The 24,098-nt window shown below is 35.3% G+C and overlaps 1 protein-coding gene across 1 annotated transcript in view; it reads left to right on the top strand.

The window, feature by feature from the left end:
* Positions 1 to 24,098, top strand: part of LOC150098313 (uncharacterized) — a 571,066-nt gene that overhangs the window by 7,173 nt on the left and 539,795 nt on the right. The window contains exons 2-3 of the mRNA XM_090405143.1: positions 10,388 to 10,579; positions 20,685 to 20,889. Of these exons, the coding sequence (XP_090261269.1) occupies positions 10,388 to 10,579; positions 20,685 to 20,889 (397 nt within the window). The remainder of the gene's footprint in view (positions 1 to 10,387; positions 10,580 to 20,684; positions 20,890 to 24,098) is intronic.

Below are 24,098 nucleotides of genomic sequence, written 5' to 3'. Positions count from 1 at the left end.
AGCGCAATATAAAATTTGAAAATTACGGAGGGTTCATGACATCCATTATAAAGGGTTAGAAATATCTTTGTAAACCAAAGTATTTGTACTGATAGTGGGAGTGATTCAACAAACACACATACTAAAAAACCAAGGGTTCCAACAACGTTTAGAAATGGTGTGAAAGGGTAGTGAGAGCGGTCACATTGATAACTAGATGACGTCAACAACTCAAACTACTTATGATCAGAGGTCTCTCGTCCATAATGTGGACAAAATACATGCTGATGTGACAGATACATGCTAATTGTTAACATGAATTTTCTGTAACCGTTAAAGAATATTCATGTTAACAATTAGCATGTATCTGTCAGATTAGATGCGAGCGCCTTGCTTTATCAATCATAATGGCAAATGTATTTGTTTATTATGCAATAATAGTGTGGCTATTTCTAAAAAAAAAGTAATATAGAAAGACATTTCAAAACCATTCATGCAAATTGTAATTTTAAATTTAATTATTTAAATCAGGAGGAGTCGGCAACGCAGCGCCTGCGAGCGTCATGGCGCCCGCAGTATTGCGCCCTTCATATTAAAAAGGTTGCCGACCACTGCTGTAGATCTATTTATTTTTGATAAAAGTGCGATGAAACTATCTTCAGGGATAATAACTGGCACCCTGTTTTTTTAACGCTGCATGCCCGGTTTTTGTTTACGCAATTTTCGAAAGAATGTATGCTTTAGGACTTTCCTACCTCTGCCATCGTAACCACTACTCAGAAATTGATTTCTGTAATGATTGAGGTAAACGCAACCTTTCTGCACTGCGGCCTTTGTCTGAAGTGATCCGTAATAGACTTGAGAAATGAAGGCGTCTGTGTGGATGGACATGTTTCACTCAGGAACCCCTGTCGAGTTTATTCATGCTTTTGTTGGGGTATAAGGGAGATGTTGTCCGGGTGTTTAGATTACCCCTTGTGTGGTTACAATTTCTTTAGGAACGAATTGATGCTGTGTTAAAGAAGGGGACACGCCTACCCCTCTACACTATTTTATTGTCTTTTCATTGTCCATGCAGGTGGCATCATAGACAAAGCCAGGATGCTGTTTTTATGACTTAAGTTCCTCACGTCATCGGCGAGAATTGAACCCGGGACACTCCTTCCCCAGGCATATGGTTGCGAAGCGAAGCGCTTAGCCACTAAGCTAAAGGCGCGGACGACTTTTAGGTGGTGAAACAGTTAGTGGTTGATAATTTCAACCATTGTTTTCGAATGAAGTGTGTGCAGTGGGAAGATAATTGGGACGATAACTTTTCTTTTCGGTGAGCTGTTTTATTTCCATGCTGAATGGTAGATGCTGGAAGAGCATGAAAGATTATAAAGCTAATATAGGATAGATATTAGTTCAGGAGCATGTTTTAAACAAAAGTTGGGGGGGGGGGAGACTAACGCCTCAGGACTAGTAGACTTGTTATCTGTACGATTCAGGATTCTTCTGATGACTTTCTAACGAAAGACTAGAGGAGACATTAATGTCTTGATAATGTTGGGGGATATTACATTGATCGTCAGTGGAGTCATTGGAGAACAAAAATATTGCCAGCAAGTCAGCTGACAATATTTTTTACAATGTTACAATATTACTATTTGGATACGAGAGAGTTGGAAGCATGGATTGGTAGAAGTTATTCCTAGTGGCATTTGTAGGAAACCAGAATGCTCCGAGTAAAATTTGCGCTTGGCCCCTTCAAACTCAGATTTGGATTGGCTGATAGCCTTTCAGTTTCTTTGTGCTGCTTTATAGGTTGAATAGGATGCTGAAGTTCAGATTTCAAGGCACTTTTGTTATGCAAAATTCTTTTCTTGAACTGCTTTGGCACATTTGATGGAAAACCAAGGTTCGGATAATGGTTTTACTTTTTGGTGCAATGAGGATGAAGCCTTAATTCCATTAAAAATAATTATTTCAGTTATTCGGTCAGAGCAAGTGCTTGGATCAGAAGAGAAAACACAGCAGCTAGCTCATTAAAGGAGGATTAGAAATCAATCAGGTCATTCCATCTGACACGATTATAGTGTCAAAGGGGATAAGGTCGAGAGTGATTGGATCAAAGCTTTTTTACAGGAAAATAAACGGGGATAACATTAATGTCTGAATTACGAACAGCAGAGCTGACACCTAAATTTATTTATTAGAAAAGCTGCTTGAGAAGAGGTTGAAGAGATATTTGAGAGAGAGAGCACAAAGAAAGTTTACCATCAAAACAAAATTGCAAATTAAGACATTTTATCTTGTCTAGGAAATCAGATGCTGCTAATATAAAATTCCTCTAACATTCTGTCTGCTGCTAATAGAAGTGACAAAATGTTGTGCAATTTACTGTCAATAATGGATAGCAATGGAATACATTCCTAATGTATACATTCGCAGATGTTGGGAGTTTAGCAGAGAATTTTACATGCGAATTAGGATGGTTCCTATGAATGGATCTCATTTAATTATTGTGTTGCAATATTTTCCAAGATTACAGCACGCACGCACGCACGCACGTATATAATTACTATATCATAATCGAAATAAATGATTATCCAGGATAAGAGTGGATAATAATAATTATTTACACTAAATGATAAAAGAATTAGTGGATAATAATTTGAAATACATTACTGATACATTACTGATTTAGGAATGTATATACAGTCGTATCACAAAATACAAGCTACTTGTGTTTCGCAGGCCTTGCGTCTCATGCATTGGGATATTAAACAGATCCTCAGCAGTAGCCAATACGTTAGGAAACATTTATTTTGCTTCCTCTTAATGTATTCAGTTACTGTTGACTCAGATATTTTATCGTCTTTTTTTAAAAAAATGATAATTCTTGTCGTTCATTTAGTTTACTTTTTAATTGTCTGTTGATGTGTTATGAAGGGTTGCGTGATTTTTTTACATAATTGCAAATGATGTTAGTGAATTTTACGTATCCTTCGAATATAATGGGGAAATTGTTGGAAATATGTTTCTCAGAAACTGGTGATGTCAATTGTCTTGATGCACAAAATCTGAAATATAATAGTTGCCTGCAATTCTTTGTCATTTCACAGCACGATTCAATGAATTTAAGGAAACATGCGTTTCTAACGTGATACTATACTTCGCTGCCACGCCATATATATTTTTGTATGTATCAATCCACGCATAAGACGATGCAAGACGAATAGCACATCAATGCTGTGTGTAGGCAAGTGGTTAAAAAGAAAGGAAAGACCTGTTCCGAAGAACAGAAGTAAATGGAACGAAAGAGGACTAGAAGTAGATTTGATGTTTTTGAAGCTAGACATTGAACAAGAGATCAGCATTCATTTACAGAGCGAAAGATTCACACGGAAACCAGATGGTGTCTTTCAAATTACTTCGATGCTTCAATATGATAGAAAGTCCGAAGTAGCACGAATTTATCTGACACTCAAATTCGGTGTCACACTGGACGATGAAAATCGCCTGTACCTAAACAAACTTTTCCTAATATCTGTGTGTCCGCGGGATTGCAATCCATGTTAATTGAGAAGTGGAGATGCAGGCAGGCTTTATTAAATGCATTATTACCCTCGACTATGTGAAAGGATCTTTTCTGCATTTTACTGAACAGAAACCAGTACATGCGAAATAACTTAATAAATATATACATGTATATATTCGGCCTTCAAACACAAACTTATGCACCGAACGTATCACCAAAGTAATCCTCACTGGCATGGAAACACATTCCCACACACTACTCTGAACTGCCCTTCCCTAACTAAACCTGGTTATCCAAAAGATGCCAAGATTGTATAAATGAAAAATCAAGCATACATAACTGGCTCACATCAAAAATTCCATCCTTCTGTAGTGCTTATATGCAAGCCCGAAATAGATGTAAGAAAAATATCAATGCTTTCAAAATAGAGTTCGAAAGAACAAAAAGCAGGAAATTAGCTGTCTTTCCAAACAGCAGCCAAGCCTTTTGATCTCTCGCCAAAGCAGTTGGTCGTAACTTCTGCCCAACACTATTCCCATCCTTATCATACCCAGATGGCTCTATTGCATCATCACCCACAGAAAAAGCCAATTTTCTGGCTTCACACTTTTTTTCCAATGCGTGCATAACTGACATGGTAAATGTCCCCCAACCATTCCAGACACCCAACATATGAAGTCCCCATATTTGTGTCTTGGATATCCTTTTGCCAGGATATCCAAGACACAAAAACGTCTCCTGGCCCAGATGGGATTTTCACAATTGTCCTGAAAGTTTGTGCAAGAACTGACTCCTATTCTATGTCGTCTGTATATACTCTCTTACTCCACTGGTATCTATCCCATATCCTGTAAATTGGCCTATATTCAACTCATTCCCAAGAATGGCGACAAATCACTGCCATCGACTAACCCCTGTCTCACTCACATCAGTCCTATCTAAAGTAATGGAGAAAACCAATTCTGAACTCCTACACTACCTCGGCATTCATCTAATAAACGACCACCAGTATGGATTCCGTCCCTGCCGATCAACAGGAGATCTGCTCACACATGTCACCCATCTCTTGATATCAACTACTTGATATCTCCAAAACTTTTCAACGGTGGCACAAAGGCTTACTAAGCAAACTTCCATCGTTTGGACTGTCTCAGGACTTCTGTAGTTTGAATTGCCAGCCTTTTGTTTGTACCACACTATGTTTGATGGTGGATAGTTCCTTATCCTCTCACCATTCAAATTCATGCTGGAGTTCCACAAGGTTCTGTTCTCTCACCAACCTTACTCTACACAACTAACCTCAACCTACACAGCATCAACCACCACTGCCCTTAATTCTGATCTATAAGCCGTCCTCCATTGGGGTACAGATATCCTCGCATTTTCAGTGCCAGTAAAACTCAGTTCTGTCTTATTTCTCACAAAAAAAAGAACCATTTTCTCCCAGTATTATTTTTGATAACACTCGAATTTCCAGACAAGATGAGATTTCTCTTCTTGGAATTACCATGACATTAAGCCTCTTTTGGCATATACACATCACAACCATTGCATCCTCAGCTTCTAAAAAAACTAGGATTTCTCTTTCGCTCAATATGTTACTTCAACTGCGAACAGCTGTTAGCCTTATACAAATCACAAATCTGGCCAGCTATTGAATGCTGCTCTCACATTTGGAGTGGGGCTCCTAAAAGCTCCCTCAAAATGCTTGACTCAATACAGAGGAGAGCAACTAGACTGATAAATGACCTATCTCTTACCAACTGACTCCCCTCACTTTCGCATAGACGTTTGGTCTCTGCAATTTGTGTATTCTGTAAATATTTCGATGGCAAATGTTCATCTGAAATAGCATCAATAATTCCCCCACGTAGTATTAAGCCCGTTGGAACACGCGCAGCTGCTGCTGAACATCCCATCACAGTGCACCTTGAAACCCATAGAACAAGTTTCTTTCCCTCCTCCTTCATCCCTGCTACTGCTGTAATGTGGAACAGCCTTCCCCTGATGTGTTTCCCAAGTACAGGCTTTCAAATCAAATGTAAACATCCATTATCCGCACACGATGCTAACATACTACAGGTTGTTCAACCAACCTCTCGAGTATGGCCCAACATTACACACACACACACACACACACACACACACACACACACACACACACACACACACACACACACACACACACACACACACACACACACACACACACACACATATATATATATATATTGCTCAAAACAAATAGAAGATGTTCTTGTTGTTATTCTTGTTAAAATTATTTCACGCTAAAATGTATAATTTGTTAAATTTGTAATAAATAACGATCATTTGAACAATATCTCATCAATTACACCCTATCCATAAGTAAGAAATATTTATTCACGTATAAAGTACCCAATAGTATAATTATTTGCAGAAATTATCGAAAAGAAACTAAAATATCCGCTAATTGTAGCATTAAACCAAATGAAATTTGGTTTAATGCTACAATTAAACGAAATTTTCAGTCTGCAGAGAAAGCATTTCTCATAAGAGCTTGAGAGTAGAAATATTTTGCACATCTTAAGGAATTCTTTACTTTCTTCCACATTTTCCTTCGAGGATGTTTGCAAACTGCATTTCATAAAGTTCTTTGCCTTCTACAGTTATAAAATCGTGTTTTGCGTTCATGTCGCTAATGTCTCGCGCTGATTCTATCCATTAACAGAGTGACCCTTTTTTAACGAAGTTCATTGCCCTTGTTGGTGAAAAGTAGTTTAAATGCCTCAGATTCGTTCTATTATAAATGTTTTTGCAACAGTTAGTGGTTAATCTGCGGAGTAATTGTCGATAATTAGTTCTGGGAAGGACTCGCAAAAGATGAATGTTTGAATCTTAAGACCGTCAGCTAGTTCCGGAATAGAAAAGCAACCAAGGTACCAAAATAAATTGAGCAAAATAAATAAATAAATAAATAAATAAAATAAAAAATAAATTATAATAATATATAGTGAGCTATCTTTCCCCCTATGCACTAGTCTATTAATGAAGAATTAATAATAAGTCATGTATTAGTTATTATTAATAACTTAAAAACTAACATTCTCTCAATTGCATTTTGCAACAGGGAGAGAGAGAGAGAGAGAGAGAGAGAGAGAGAGAGAGAGAGAGAGAGAGGGAGAGAGAGAGAGAGAGAGGGTTAGTTTTCAAGATATCCTCCATCATCATGGATACAAACGTGTTCTCCCTTTGACTTATAGTATACTGATCATATTTGTTATCCTACCATGACGATCGTTTAGAGTATTAGGCTTAATTGATTGAAAAAACCTCATTAAAAATTCTCGAACACTGTAGGCGAAATGGAAGAAAGCCCGAAGTGTTCGAAAACTGGAAGATTGTACTGTCAGCGTCTTAATCGTCTCATTGAATAAATTAACTGTGTAGCATGTTCAAATAATCCTCGCCATTCACAACAATTCCTTCAAAAAAGAATGGGCTTGTTATTTGTGATTTTTCTAGGGCACATCAGATATTCATTTTAGAAGAATATTTTTCGTGTTCCCAAACATTTTGGGGGGTTCTCTGTATGCTAAATACAACATTCTTGGGAATTAGCCTTGCCGCTGATGTTGCTTTATCACTAAACAATATTCATCAATAAATGAGGCACAATTCTTAACTTTGTGATTAAAATGACCGAAAGTTAATCTCTCATGTATCCATCACATTTGGTTGACTTGAACTTTGTAATTTAAATTTGAGAATTTTATGAACTGTTGTTCTGTTCCTAGAATAACAGTTTTCCTATGAAACTGGTCTTACTGATTTTCATGAACTCTGTTGTAAAATCTTGCTCTATAGACAACAACTGTCTTTCAATTAGTGCCTTACCATTAATGGAACCGGTCTCTTCCAATGTTTGTAATCGAAATCTTCATGGCTCCTTTCTTGTCGTTATTGGTTCTAAATTTTCTTCTGACGGCTGCTACGGACCAGTTCAACTAGCTAGAGAATACATTTGATGTTTTCTTTAGTTGAAGCCATTCAGTATAGTATAATCTATACTATGCTACAGTATAGTAGAGTTTATTAACTGGCAAATAAAGAAATTAGAATAAATTAATAATTTTATGTAAATCTGGAATAAATTCCATCTGTCGCATTTTGTAGATCGTTTTTATCCTATATAGGAGTGAAGTTACTAAAAATGTACAAAGACTTTATAAGACACCCTGCATTTTGTTAAAGCTGTATTTGAAGATAAGAAAATAATTTTAAAAGTGTCTTCATTTTTGTGAAGGAACAAAAATATTTTCTCGACGAGAACTTTTCCCCCCCTTATAACTTTGCAACACCGTACATAAAAATATAATACTTTGAAGCTTGCATTCAAGAAACACAGTCAAGAATTAATCCTATTTTAAAACCCATTGGCTTGACAGAGAGCGTAGGTGGAGAGATTAAAAATTCTCTCAGCTGTTCTCGGAGAAACATTCCAAGAAAAATTACTTCATACTTTCTGAAAAAAAAAAAAAAAACGCGTACATGTGTGTGTGTGTAAATGCACAGCACAGACCGAACCCAAATAGGGAAAACGGAGAGAACACTGCAAAATGAATGCAAGATGTGAGATGACTGGCGTCAGAAGACGAACGGCAATAAAAGTGCAGTGTGAAGGAAAGAAATCAGGACTGGCAGTAGAAGTTTTATCCGGAAGTAGTGGGAAGAGATTCCCATCATGTGAGCATAACACATGAGAGACATTATAACCATCACGGAAGCCACTGCACTATAAGAAAAAAAGAAAAATAATTATAAGACTGGTATTTCAAATTGTTCAAGAAGCAAAACTAGTAAACATGAAACTATATTTTTAGTAGTGTTTAAAAATCGTTTAAGTAATTAATCTCGATTCAAAGAAGGCTTGTATATTTCTAAGTATCTTTTTCGTTAGATACGGGAAAATTAATTTTAGATAATTGATCTAATTTAAAACCAGTGTACTCTTATTTATAATAACTTTTTATTAATGGCTGCCATCGCTAATTGAACCATTTACGACAAAATGAAATAAAATAAATATTATACATTTTTGTAAGGAATTGAAACCAATGGATTTAATTATTGCATACTTTTATTTTAATCAACAATTTAACGAAATAAATTACAAAATGTCAAAATTATTTGCTCTTTTTTAAAAAAAAAATTGAAAACATTTTAGTATGACATAATGGCGCAGCTTTTATAATGTAATATTCATTTGATTAACCACCTTACCGGCCGTTATGGATCAAATACGCATCCGCATTCGCTTCGTATCCATCATATATTTCATTGTTACAACAATGGTATTACAATTTTAATAAGCACTTCGCATCCAGGATAAAGTGAACGTCTATAGACGTCTTGGCCGGTAGCGTGGTTAATACGAAAATAAATGAGATCATTGTTAGTTTATTATCATCCTTTAATATGGCTTTGCTTTAAACGTATTTCTCTCTGATAGTTACGTAAATGTGTGGCGAATAAGATTTCAATCCAAGTGAGAACGTATATTTAAGATGTTTTGAATTACTGTCGAAGAAGCTAAGGTTATATCTGTAGGGAGCGTATGTTCTTCTGTCAGATTTTCCTACTTTGCGCGATGAAAAATTCCGAGGGCATCATCCATTTTATATACAGGGTTGGTAAGAAATCATCGAAAGTTTTAAATTTGATGAGTTTATTCATCAGTAAATCTTGAAAATTGCATCAAATTAATCAAATAAAAATGTTAAATATTTACATCTAATTTATTAATCATTTATATGAATAAAATTTTGAATTAAATTGAACTTTAAATTTCATTCTAATTTCTTGAAAAGTTAACCTAATGTAATTTGTTGGGCGACTTTTGGCCACCCTTGTGTATAAATTAAAGATGCGATTGCACTTTTGGTTTTGTTTCAGTCATGCTTGTCTTCAAGCTGGTCATGTGTACAGCTTTAATTATTCATTAATTACAACCAGCTTACAATCATACTAATTTACAATATATATTTTAATAAGTGGTCTCTCTCTCTCTCTCTCTCTCTCTCTCTCTCTCTCTCTCTCTCTCTCTCTCTCTCTCTCTCTCTCTCTCTCAATTTCTAAATAAGTAATGAATTTAAAGTAATGAATAAAGAGCACAAATAGCTTGTCTGTTTCTAACTTATCTGTGAATCTATACGTAAATAGTTAAGATTTGGCTGAACAGATTTTGACCAAAGAGGGAACATGAATGCAATTCAAAAGAAAATTCTTATGGAAGTACTCACAGAAAATATATAAATATGTGACAGTTACAGAGACATACCGAATTAATCCCTTCTGATTAGAATCGAAGAATATTTAGACATGGTGTGCCACCATAAAAATAGTGCTTTATCCAGCAAATTTCCTATTTATACAGAGGCTGGTTTTTCAAAAGAGGAAAAAATGCCTGGGACGAAAGATCAAGCCAAGATTTGTCGGTAACGTTGATATGACCAGCTTCCCCCACCCCCTTCCTTCTTGCTCTCTTCATGATTTTTGATTTCGTAAACTTACTTTTAGCACATTCATTTTAAGCCTAAATACAAGTTAGGTTGTAGTATAGTTCGGTGAAGATTATCTAAGTTTACGATTCTTCGTCTTCATCATTGTGATGATCAAACCTTACTTCCCTGACTCGGTTCTCCTTGCTTGATTCATAAAGATGATTAAGATGATGACCCTTTATAAAATTATGCGAAGTTGAAAATAAATCCATGCTATTTGTTTCTTTCTTTCCTTATACACACCTAAATGTTTGTTGTAATTTTGTTTAGTTTTATATTAATGAAATCATATAATATGTGCCATTAAAAAAAAGATTATTGCTGTATTTTTATTTTGTATCAGGTTCAGCTGACCTTTTGAAAGCAGTTGGTATCGATCAGGAACCATTAGGGGTAGAAACTACAGTCGGAATTTGCGAAAATCGAGCTATTAGGATAGATGACAATGGGACCCCAGTGTATGGGTCACCGGACGTTGCATATCACATATCGCAGAGAGCAGTTTTGACAGTCACCAGCTCCCAGGTATTTACAGGTAAGAACACAGTTCTTCAAACCGAGCTTTAAAATGTGTAGGATGATTTTATTCAGTATGTGATCATTTAATCATCGACCACATCGTTACTAAGCAATAACTAATTTTCTTGGCCTGCACGTCACGGTAATAGCAAGTTCTTCACTCTAGAAAAAGGTTTTGATACCGGAAAGCACCACTCGAAACATTCCGTGGGATACAATCCATTGTTTCCTGTTATGCGAGTAGAGTCACTCATCGCGTGGGCATACAAACATGTGGAAATAATTCCGTTTCTTATCGCAATCTGACATGGAGTTCGTCAAAAGCCGGGTTTATCAAAACGGTATATTCTAAGGGTTAAAGTAGGTCATGGATACCAGGCCACTGCCCCGTCTGCCACCAGGAAGTTATTACGGCACCTCGTTATTCGCGGACTTTCACCACTAAGACGAATCTTCGACATAAGAAAATCATAGAGAGTTGTATCAAAAAATTCCTTAAGATTTCTCACTTTCTATATAGCTTCTCCTCTCCTTCCTATCTGGACTGTTTTTTTTTTTTGCTAATACCAAGTGTAATATTTCTATCAGACAGAACACTAAAAATTTAAGAAATTCAAAACGACTCCGCTCAGATATAATTAAGCGTTACGTATTGCTGAAACCTTGATCTCCAGTACGATTCACTGTAATGGATTTCATCAAAGCTTGTCTTCAATTCCTTGGGCTATAGGATTACAAAAGGAAGCATTTCACTGTCTGCTGAACTTAAATTTATTTTGGTTTACGGTCTACTTCTATATGCAGAAGCGTCAAAATAACTTTTAAATAAGCAATAAATAAAGGGCTCTTTTATGTACTAGGAGGAAAAAGAAGTATTCGTAAACCATATTCTTGTAGGTTTCTATCATATCCCTCTCCACCGCCTGTCAGCTAAACTCTTACTCGGAGAGTGGTACATGAGTGAAATGAATTACTAGAGATGGTTGTGAGGGGCTCCAGCAGTGAACAAATTTAAGCATAGATGTATGATAAGCATTGTGTTAATGAATAGGGTGGGTCTCCCCCGATGTATTTTTTAACCCATGCAGTATCCATATAAATAATAATTATAATTATATATTCATCGTTAATCATCGTGCGACTCTGTGTTAGAATACCATGGTAATCCAGCAGAGTTAAACGTTTAGTTTTTAGCAATTAAAATTAAATCGAACTTCTGTAAGTCCATCTGGATCTTAGTTGACATCTTTACCTCATTTTTATTTCAAACACATGATTTGGTAATGGTTTATCTCCCACTTTGTTTAAGTAGCCTTGTCATAAATTAGGCCTATTTACACAGTCTTGAAGGTTAGTAATGTTAAAGAATGTATATCAACCGTATTATTATAACTGAAGGTGTTAGAAAATAGTTTCAGTTATGATTCTATCATTTAAGCTACCTATTTATTCCTTAATTATTTGCTAAGAACTGTAGTATATGGGAAAAAACTTATACGAGATTGCAGTCCCATATGCTAAAATTCATTTAAACACTGTTCTTGTTATACTTTTATTCCCTTATAAGGAGTAGACGAGGCCATTTTAGCCCTATCTTACTTTTTGGAGACCAAAAAGGAAGTTTAATCTGTACCGGAAGCCAATCACAGACAGCTTGCCCAAGACTATACTAATTATAAACGCATCCGACCAAGAGATCGTGCCAGGTTGCGTGCCAGAGATCGACTAACTTGGGAACCGATCAAAGAAAGGATTAGAAAAAGTTTTCCTAGTCGCCGACTAGATTCCAACGTAGAATGGCTTTCTTCAGTTAGCCTAGCACTATGGATGCATATGCCACTTCGTCAAGGCTACATGCGCTAGTTTGATATATCAGGCTGATTTCTTTGCCACTTTGTGACATGTTATTGTCAACGGGCGTGCAGAATTGCACGCCCGTTGACAATAATTAATGACAATAATTAATGACAATTATTAATGTCATTATTTATTGTCATTAATGACAATAATTAATGACAATAATTAATGTCATTATTGTCATTAATTAATAATTAATGACAATAATGACAATAATTAGAATTAAGTTTAGAATTGCTAGCTTCGATTTCTGTCTTCATGTCACATTGATTTTCTTTAATTGGTGGTTATTAAACACCAACTAACCATTCTTATTTTAGTATCAGTTTGCATCTTGAATTTCCATCTTCACTAAAAACTGTATCTAAATAGGATATTCATCACTTTGAGTAGCTTTTGATGTGTTTGTTAGCCTGTCTATTTTCCTAATTTTTCTTTTATATGAGGAAACGGAAACCAAATATGCCATTACAGTTACTTAATGTGCTAAAAAGATTTATTATAGCGTCATTAACAATACAATAATAAAGAACAGCTAGGAGAGTGCATTGCACCCACTTGATATAATTTTGAAATATTTTCATGTACATGTTCAGTTTTAAACACTGATATAAAACTTAAGTGCCTAGCGTTTAAGTATTTCGAACTGTTTCCTTGCACCTTAGCATATAGCTTTCGAAATATACCGAAACTTAGTTCCTTGTTATATCCGCATCATTTTTCAACTATTTATCTTAAGATAGACATAATTTTTCTTTATTTATTTTAGTCACTTATCCCCAGTTATTTGTTTATCTATATACAAAATATGTAATATAAAAAGTTTTCCGAGACAGCATCGTTCCCAGTACATATTTTCACTGGCTTTTACACTGAACCAAACGAGTAAAATAAAATTAAATCAAAACGGAATTGACTGAAGTTTATATTGTCAACATTAGCCTTTAGCTTTAATTTTCATTATCTTTTGACTTGTATGCGACTCAAAGTATTCTGTATCTGACAGCATTACGACAAACTCAAATAAAGTATAATTAAAGGCTGATTTTGTGATTATGATTTTAAGCAGTGCATTTTCAAGCATCTCATGGTCAAATTGCACATGATAGCTGTATCGTATTCGTGATATTTTTCTTTATTTTAAGATCAAAATAAAAGCTGGATATATTACATAAAAAAAATCAGTAAATTAGCAGTCCTACCTTTGTTTTTTATGAAAAATGAAGGAAAGAAGAGTAATGGTATAGCTGCCATGCTGCAAAAACTACAGTTTGAGTTGATGGGAGGTAAGGCAACCTAAAAGCTTAGCAGAGCCAATGGAGTGCTAACTGTGCGCTAAAGAGACATGCTTAAAGCTCTCTCAAAGGAAACAGTTAAGAGCCTATTGAGGAGGCAGCAGAGGGGAAAAAATCACAATTTACCTCCCTAAAAGCAGTAAACCCAATATTTACGGTTTCCACCTTAACTTTAATCAGTAGGAAGCCAAGTATGAGCCTCGTGAATTTATGAATAGCATTGGCAGTCGGACAAATATATAGAAAAGTGATTGTGTAGTCTTGTGAAATTGATGTTTCTTCTGTAGTGTTAGAATATGCGAACAAACACAGGTATAGATTTATTCTAGTCACCGATTGGGCCGGGTTCGACATAGTCGATGTTTGACATGGACAAAATGGGTTTTTTCTTCTGGAATCTCGGGTTGTAAACTTACATCTCAAAAATCAACTGTTAAACTCGCACTTACAAAAAGTCATATGACTGTTAGAGTTTAGGACCACGAATTTTAACAGTTGTCTGCAGTAGTCTCTCTCTCCCAAAAAGTATGAATAGCTTGAGTTCACCATCAGTGAAGGTTGGCGGATGGAGACTGGCTGCCCACTTGTTAAAATGTTGACTACAGCTAAACTAATAATTTCCTTTGGGGAATACAAAGTATTAGATTTAATTATATATAGAACTTTTGGAACGCATAGTGAATAAATCTTAACTACTTCACATAGCTTAGTTCTCTTAGTTTTTTTTTCTTTTTCTTTTCTGTATTCCCTCAGGGTATCTCCCGAGTTACGCTCCAGGAACTTTCAGTATGGCTGCCTGTTTAACTTCTTGCACTCACTACGAAGCTTCGGATCTTTTTATCTTTTGCAAAGATTTTCCCACCTGTCTGCCTAGCTGAATCTATTTTCTTCAGAGTTTGCAGTGAAGCTTCAAGGCTTGGTTCTTGTTTTGATATTCTTTCAATGATATTTATGTAGTTGAATCTATAGTTCATCTCCAAACGCAGCCCAATTTTAATTATTTTTAAACTTTTTCTTACATAATTTTTTTTTTACAGTATTATCTTAATTTTTTAACCTGGTTAAAACTTATTAATGATCACTTCCAAATTCAAATTCTGATATCCCGAAACTGAAGACATCGTTATCAATAATAACACAGTGAATGACCTTTCATATTATTATATAACACCTCCAGGGAGTCCAAAGACTCATCGAGAGGGTACCTACTCTACAGCTCTTCGTTTCCACCACTCCGCCAACCGCAACTGCCTTCATCATCTATACCATAGGCTAACAAATTTTTTCGGGCCACCGCCCACTTTGCAAGACATAAATTTTGTAATGCCCCCCTATTATACACACATATATATACATGCTCTATTTTCTCATTGACAGAAAATTGACAAATATTTCTATCTGACATGGTAAATTTTCAAATGATTAAATAATTGAAATAGAAAATTGATTGTATAAGACGGGCATAAGATGAATTAAAATGCAATATTTAAATTTTAAATGATTATCTAATCGCAAAATCACGAAAATAATTAATTAATTTTTAAATATATATTATAAATTTCTTCTATAAAGAGTCACCGACCCCTAAACCGCCTGAACGCCCCCAACTGCTTCTGATCCCGCTATAGCCCCCCCTAGAGAGCTTCAGCACCCACTGGGGACGGTACCTCCCACTTTGGGAACCTATGATCTATACCAATGCCATCGACCACCCGTATTTTCACAGACAATACAACCCACGCCCACGGCTGGATTCGAACCCGCAGCCTTTCAGATGAAAGGCGGATACGCTAACCACTCGGCTAACCAGGCCGGTTACTTCTTTTATCTTCTCTCCATGTGAATGAATTTGTGCACACCTTTATGAACAGAATTCGTGAAAATATGCATATGTACTGAACAGAAATCCAGCAGGTATTCATCATTACACACACACACACACACACACACACACACACACACACACACACACACACACACACACACACACACACACACACACACACACACACACACACACACACACACACACACACACACACACCTAACTAACCGCGGTACGAATGTACTGTAGGTTTACAAAACAACTTTCGTGGGTGGGAACCACGTTATATAAAAAACCCTGCAAATAATTGTGCTTTTTCAAACCGACAATTAAACGAAGACTAAATTCTAGTTTTTGTTACTCTTGATTAAGGTCTGACTCTATCACATTTCGCTTTGGTCATTCTCGGTAAGATTTTTTTTTTTTTTTGTCTATCCGCATTAGCGGTCTGTTTACACTTGCTCCAAAATTACGTTTATGATGCCACTTAGGCCGGTTACTTCTTTTTAAAACGTGTTTATGCATGTACGTATGTATATATCTAATGCACTGTGTGCTAATATCGAAATGTGATTCCTGCTTTTATTGTTTGCTTTAATGTGCTTTAATCATATCACTGACTTGACATTTTTCGAGTACTTCATGTAGTTTATCCTTTGCATTATTCCTCTAAACCAGTGTTCCCAAAATTATCAGTACTCGAGTTACCCTTTTAAAATTTTAGTAACACTGGTGCATTCCCTCTCAGATAAAGGCAATTTGATAGAAGTTATAATAGTATTTCATACAAACAAGAATAATTATAAAGATATATATATTTTTTAACATTTACGTTATAATATGATGAGTCCTTGATGTGTCTATACTCCAGGAGGTGTTTCTATAATAATAATAATAATAATAATAATAATAATAATAATAATAATAATAATAATATATATATATATATATATATATATATATATATATATATATATATATATATATATATATATATATAATATTATAAATATAAATAAATATAATTATTAATACATTTTTAGTTATATGAATTGAACGTACATACTGGAGAAACAAAAATTATGAATTTAAGTTCAGCTATTTCTATATTGTGCAATTTAAATTTTCAGTGATGATAAAATCATTAATAATAACAATAATAATAAATTTTATTTAGACGAATGAGACTTTCTGTTGGGAAGAAGTTAGTTTAGCAAAATGTTCTTTTTTATTTTATTTTATTTTTATTTATTTTTGAGGCCCACAAGTGCTGCCAGGGTAGTAACATTTGCTGGGAACTTTACAATTTAAGATACCAATGATTACGAAACTTAGCGGAAATTTCTGCCCTCATGATTCTGCGTATTTAAATTTAAACTTTTAATGTCGACAATTCAAACGATGAGGTCGGAATGCGATCGTACTGTCCAAACCGAGGCAGCACTAACGAAGGCAGTTGATACATGCCAAGAGACATCTTTTAATTAAAACTTACTTTCGATTTTTTAGTTATTGAAAAATGATAATTAGTGAATAGACTCGTACTTATTTGTGACAATACGGCGTCAAAAATATAGAAGTAAAAAAAAAGAAAAAAAAAGGTAACACTTAAATACCTTTCACTTCTCCTGGGGGTCGCATGCTACACTCTGGGAAACACTGCTCTAAACTGCGTTTCGCTTTCAGCGTAAAGCAGCAACCTCAGTTCTTATGTTATCAAATGGATTCAAAATAATTTTAGGAAATCATCCTAAAACGATTTAATAAAAGTGTATTTTATGAAACATTTACAAACTTTTGACGCGAGGAACCTTTATCTTGTCTCTTTCGACTAAAGGTTAGTTAGCCGGTCTCATACGAAGGTAGGGTTTTTTTTTTTTTTCACTCGGAAACTCGGGTTTTTCTTCCCTCGGAACAAGAAAACTGTTCCTGTGAACACACGTATCTACAGACATACCGGGAGGCATAGGATTAACAACCTTATCCTCGAAGCAGTCGCTGTTTCAAATAGTAATAGGTCATGCTTAATAGGAACGTAACTGGCTACTTAGCCCTGTACGTGAAAGGAGGAGGAGGATTTACAAGCTTTGGTGTTTCTGCCATCGATTCCGAAGGAGAAGGAATCAAAACGAGAGAGAGAGAGAGAGAGAGCCCAGCTTACTTATTAGTACAATACCGGCTACTGAAGTAGAAATCTTTATGCAGATATACGTAAACGTCACTTACGAACCATATTTGCAAATACTTAGTCACGTGGGTCACCAGTTGTTCTAAGCAACTATTTAAGAGTGATTCTGGTCAGTGATCATCAACAGTGTTGATCACAATGGGAAAAAACGAAGGATCTTTCGGAGTTCGATGAAAGGTTTATTGTGGGTGCCAGCCAGACTGACACCCACAGTAAGCTACGGAAACCACGGAAATCTTTCTCAAAAGATGAGATATCCAGGATATTTAATCAGCGGAAAAATAATGTAGTATGCTTGTCTAAGAGGCGTAACGGTGGTCCTAAGACCACCAGTGTCCGGAACGAGGTCAGCGTCGTCTGAGAAAGAGTATGGACAAACAGAACTTGCTTCGAAGCAGCAGTTGACCGAAGCATTTAATGAGGGCTGTTCTCGACTGATATCTCACCGAACTATGCGCAGGGAATTGAAGAGGGTCGGTATTGGCGTCGCATACCTATACGCACAGTGGTGCGAGCTATAAAAATTTTAACAAAGGGCTCTCATCGTCGAGCAAAAAAAAAAAAAAAAAAAAAGGCCTAACTTAGCCCTTATAAAACTTATATTGCGACTTTGTAGAGCTTCTGACAGATATGATAATTCCTGTAGGATATCAATCATTAATGCTAGATCTTTTAAAAATTCCAAATTGAGAAGTCGGTTTAAAAAGCCCTTATATTTATCGTTCGATGCAAAATTCTTGCATAAAGCTTTCTTCACACAGCAAGAGCCGTTCTTAAACTACAAGCTGCCCATCGTGGTCCAAACACACGGCCGATCTTAAAAATTTCGATATCAAGGTCTTTTGCAATCGTATTTAATTCTCGTTGATTTTTTGGTGATTGATGATAAAAAGCATATAATTTTTCCATAAATATTTCTTTAATGTTTTTTTATCGAATCGTCTAATGCTAAGTGTAAACGATGAGCCCAATGCCAAATCACAACGTTGGGAAATTTTTGCGCCGAAGTTTGATTGCAACACCAGATTTGTTTCCTAAAATTACACCAGCTCCATCAGAACAAAATGCAATGAAATGATTTTTTATATAGTTATCAGAAAATCCATATGAATTTAAAGTAGCAATTATAGTAGCATGTATACATTCCACGGTGGTATTTTCTAGTTCTACAAGATTATTAAACAAAAAGAATAAGGGGCTCGCAAATTTCAGAAAAATTTTACAAAGGGCTCGCGCAGCCCCCGCGAACCCCTTATAGCTCACCACTGCCTATACGGAAACCACTGATTTCTGCGAAGAGCAGGAAAGTTCAGGAATATTTTGACTGGACACTGGAAGACCGAAAAAAAGTCACGGGATCCGACAAGCGACTGTACATCTTGTTCTGTATCGACGGTGGGTAGAGAGTTTGGCAGGAGCCACATGAAGCATTGAACCTAGCTTGATTTTTAAATACAACTCAAGGTTCTGGGGATATTGTTATGGTGTGGGGCATGTTCTGTTGGTACGGAACGGATCCCCTGATAAGGTCGGGTGCCCTCCAAGGAATATCTGAACATTGTTGCCGAACAAGTCAGTCCTGCAATGTTGACCTTTATCCAGCAGGTAACACGGTTGTTTCATGAACGACAATGCTACTGTCCATCGAGCATGACAGCGATTTCCACCATATTCCCTGGCCACTATAAAGCCCAGAATCTGAACTCCATTGAGAATGCATGGGCATGTTAGAAAAAACATATCCTGGAGCAAAGTTCTTTTCTCTCAAATCCGAGCATGCTAAAGGACTGTCTGGTACACGCTAGGTATGTTGTAGACGTAGATGCAATCCGGTACCTTGTGAAATCTATGTCAAGCTGCATATGTGCATATATTCGGACTAAAGGAGGTCCAGCATGGCATTAAATAAAAGTTTCTAATTTAGTGGTTGGTATGCAGACATGTGACCTGGATCTCAAGGCAAAGAACAACCATACTCATTGCTGTACGATCTTATCGACACAAAAGTAGAACCAAGTATTGTAGACCCCTATTTTTACGACTTGATTGGCTCTTGGAATCTCCTTGAGCAAGCTGTCGTAAATCGATCTCTAGTTTCTCTTAGGCGTTCCATGTCATGATTATGGTTACTTGGAGGAAAGTTACACCACTTTTATTCCAGATCCTTGATGTCTCAGAATTTCGCATTTCTCTGCTAGTGTTATTGCTTTCCTCTTCTGTAGAGATCTTATATTCTCAAATTCACCATTCCTCTTTTTTGAGGCTATTATAGGCTATAAGTATGCACTCTACTGTAATTAATTTTAATTAAACTAAAAATAAATGAATAGCCAGGCACACTACATTAGTTTCCTCCAACCGCCAGGCTGTAGACTAATGCCTTTTGCTCTCGTTGAAGCTAACTAGTCGACTAACTCGGGACCCGGCTGTAAAAAAGAAAAAAAAAAAAAAGCCCTGATAATGTTCCTATAGTCTCTGATCAGAATCGAACTTAGAACAGCCTTTCTTCTGGAAGTCTAGTGCTATGGAAGCAACAGCATTTACGCATACACACCCATTTTTATATCGATGTTTTTAAATATACCCAGTATATTTATAAAAAATGTTTCCTGGTTGCAATAAGAAACTTTGAAAACTTTACTGGTCCGAGACAGGGCATGCTTGTCGAAGCAAGAAATCTTTCAACGAATAGGCCATGAGAAATGCAACTAGCAGGTCACAAAACCTGTTGAGAAGTTGTTCTGACTGGGAATTTAAACTTGAAAAAAAAAAAAAAAAAACAACATCTTTTGCTATTTTATCTCGATTAAACATAAATCACTGAGTACTCCAAATCGCTTCTCTTGTCTCATATATATATATATTTATATATTATTCTTTATGAGTCCTCATTGATGTTCATTTAAATATTTCTTATTAACCGAATGTCATTTTGACTGATTATTTTTCTTTCCAGGTGGATTTCCATATGATTATTCAATCTTGACCACTGTCAAACCAGAGGAAGGCAGTGAAGCGTACTTGTTTACTGTGTATAACAGTGTTGGACAGGAACAAATGGCGCTAGAAGTTGGGAATAATGTGACCTTTATGTGTCGAGAAAGTGCAGACAAACCCACCTTAGCCGAAGTTTCATTTCCGACAATAGCGAACGATGGCAAGTATGTACTTTGCTGTATATATGTATCTAGATAACAACATGATATGATACATGATTACTAAACTTTTGATATATTAATTTCCCCCGCTTTCTCTGGAGAGTTTAATATGCATTCTATGCATCACAAAATGTAAGTTTATGTTGCTATTTTTTTTTTAAGCTTCCAAGCTTATATAGTAAATTGCTTGGAAGTAGCATATCGGGTATTAAAAATTATCTCATAAATTAAGCCTTCCAGTTGCGTATAACTTGTGCAGCCAAACTTATTGTGAATGTGTAGATTTTAATGTACTCAGTGATATCCGGTCTATTATAATTCATCATTTAAATGCACTCGTTGACATCGAGGCTCCATTGGGATTTAAGTCCATAGACATGTTATATACTTGGCCAAGCATCCTATCAGGTAGTTAACACTATATTTAACCAACAAGTACTTTTAGAACAATGGACTTGCATTTTACATTTTTTTTTTTTAGATCGTTTCTAATATTTTTAAAGATAATCAGGATTAAAATTACCATGTTATCTAACACCCCCTGGTCCACCCATAGTACTAATATCATAGCTTTCCAAACTTTGGTTTACCAAATAAAAGTACTCTTTTATCAAATATTAATAAATTTCTTTATCGGTAAAATGTTCACACCGTCATATGATGAATTTATAACGAAAGTTTAGCCTTCTAATCATGGTTACATATCCCAGATGCTTGGGTATGTAAACAAATATGACGTCCCTTAAGGCGTTTTTTATGAGTAGCATACCGTTCATAATCTACTTTTTAATTATCTATAATAATTAACAGAGAAGCTGAAACTTATGCGTAACCTGCTCATATTTTTCTTAGAGAACTCCTAACATTCTGAAATTTCTCTCTCTGGTTCATCTTCACTCCAAACCCTATTTCTCAGGTCTTGGAGGGGATTTGAACCCATATGTTTTCAACCGAAGTGCGAATGCTGCTTCTGTATGTAGTGCATGTGTAAGTATACAGCCACATCCTTATCATGATACTGCACAAACCAGGAAGTACCCACAAAATGAAAACATGTTAACACTTTTTTTTTTCGAATTATCATTTTACGTTTTTTTTTTCTAAAATGAATTGGAATATTTTATTAATTTGTTAGTTTGAATCTAATTCGCCGATAGTTTATAGGTTGCGCGCAGTCTTTAAAGTAATAAATATCATTTTAAATTTTTCAACGCAGACAAGAAAAAATTGGTCTTTTACTAATTAGGTTTATGTGAAGGCAAGTAATTTGGACTTTGACTTCATATAAATCTAACTGATATTATGATAGGGTGGTTAAGCCTGTTGCATGTATTCTTGAGCTGGACTACTGCTACATGAAAGCCCCTACATAGGATCTTCGCATCGCGTATGGGATTCGAACCTTTTCATTTTATTTTATTTTTTTATTTTGTTCTTCTCCTAACAAAGAACATCGTCGATACCGACTAAGATGCTGAAATTCTTCATTTTAAAAAGCTGCATTAATCAGAATCCATCCCAGTTAATATTAGAGTCGGTTCTTGGAGAATTTAGTATATTAAAGGAAATAACAGACAGAAGTTTACTATATATGCAAAATTTTTGATAAATAAACTTCGTTAAGTTTTTTTATTTTTGGAAAATTTATTTCAAGAAATTATTTGTAAATAACGATGTAAATTTTTTTTTTCAGTTGAAACATTTTTGGAATTCGTAATTTTTGTATTGAACAGGAAAGGGACCTACGATTGCCTTTTGATTTTTGTGCCCGTTCTTTGCGCAACAAAAGTGCGCGATCTGCCGGTTTAGTCCATTGTGCAACAAATTTGTTGCACAATGATGCATCAATTATCAATCAATTAACCAACCAATAAAACTATAAATGTTATATGATAGTAAACTGAGCGATAATCCCTCGCTCGCCACAGTTCGCATATTTCTTCCATATTAGAAACAAATAAAATTACATATTTGAAGGTAGCTTTAAAAAATACTGAACCAGTGAAGATTAGGAGCATGGCAACCAGTACATGCTAACATGGTACTAACCTATATTTATTTAATATTAAAATAGCCACTTTAAATAACTTCTGTTTTAAAAATTCAAATACAAATTAATTTACTGTAATATTAGTGAGCTAGGATTTTACGCGATGAGTTAGGACTTTATAGGGATGCATGGTAGTAGTAGTACTACTACTACTGATAAAAATAAATCAATAAAAACGCACTACATAATTACTTAAAAGTAACTGAAATATTTTGCGTTTTATACAACAGTAAACATTTCGTTAATGATTCATAAATTTTGATTCTGCCCTTGTACATGCAGCAGAATTCCCACCTTCTTGGAGCAGAACAGCTGTGGCAAAACGTCAACCTTGACCTCTAAACAGAGGTCTTGATAAACATTTCGCTCTCATTTAATCGAGAAAGTTCGTTGCACTTAGGGTGTTCACAGCAGACCGGGTTAGCTGTGCCGCTGGCACTTCTCCCTCGTAAAGGTTCTTAGATTTTGATTCCAATAAAGAAGTGGCGAATTCTCCATGCCGACTAAGATACTGAAATTCTCATTAATTTCTTAATTAATGAGTTTATTAATATATTTATTAATAATAATTGATAAATATTAATTAATATTAATTAATAATAATTAATAAATATTAATTAATAATAATTAATAAATATTAATTAATAATAATTAATAAATATTAATTAATAATATTAACATATTTAACAATAATTAATATATTTATTAATATAATTAATAACCAGCTCATTAATTGAGAAAGAAGTACTATTTATTTGTTAATAAATAGTACTTCTTTTCATGCATTTATAAGCATTCCATTTAGGCTTTTATTTTTGTAGACAGAAGATGTATGAAGCTTGCGCGGTAATAATTGAGCTTTGCGTTGTGAATAGAAGTCCGATGCTTGCTCGTCTAGTCAAAGCTACCTTGGCTTGCTCGGTTGTAGAAGCTTACAGATCCTCGCAGCAGCACTGCGATTTCATGCGCGCATAGCCATTTCACGTCGTCTCCCTCTGTTGCTTAAACCAGCGCTTCTCAAACTGTGGGCAGCGGCCCCCTTGGGGGCCGTAGGTTTTGTTCATGAAATAATGAAAACAAATTTAAAATGTTTTAAGACTAAGTAGATTTTTTTTTATTTTAAAAGAAACGTATTTAACTTTTATTATTTCTTTTTTGTTAT

Source organism: Typopeltis vanoorti, chromosome 15, assembly GCF_054136105.1.
Source record: "Typopeltis vanoorti isolate ZY-2024b chromosome 15, IOZ_Tvanoo_1.0, whole genome shotgun sequence".
Lineage (NCBI taxonomy): Eukaryota > Metazoa > Arthropoda > Arachnida > Uropygi > Thelyphonidae > Typopeltis > Typopeltis vanoorti.
The sequence above is the reverse complement of the archived record's forward strand: the minus strand, read 5'-3'. Positions and strand labels throughout refer to the sequence as shown.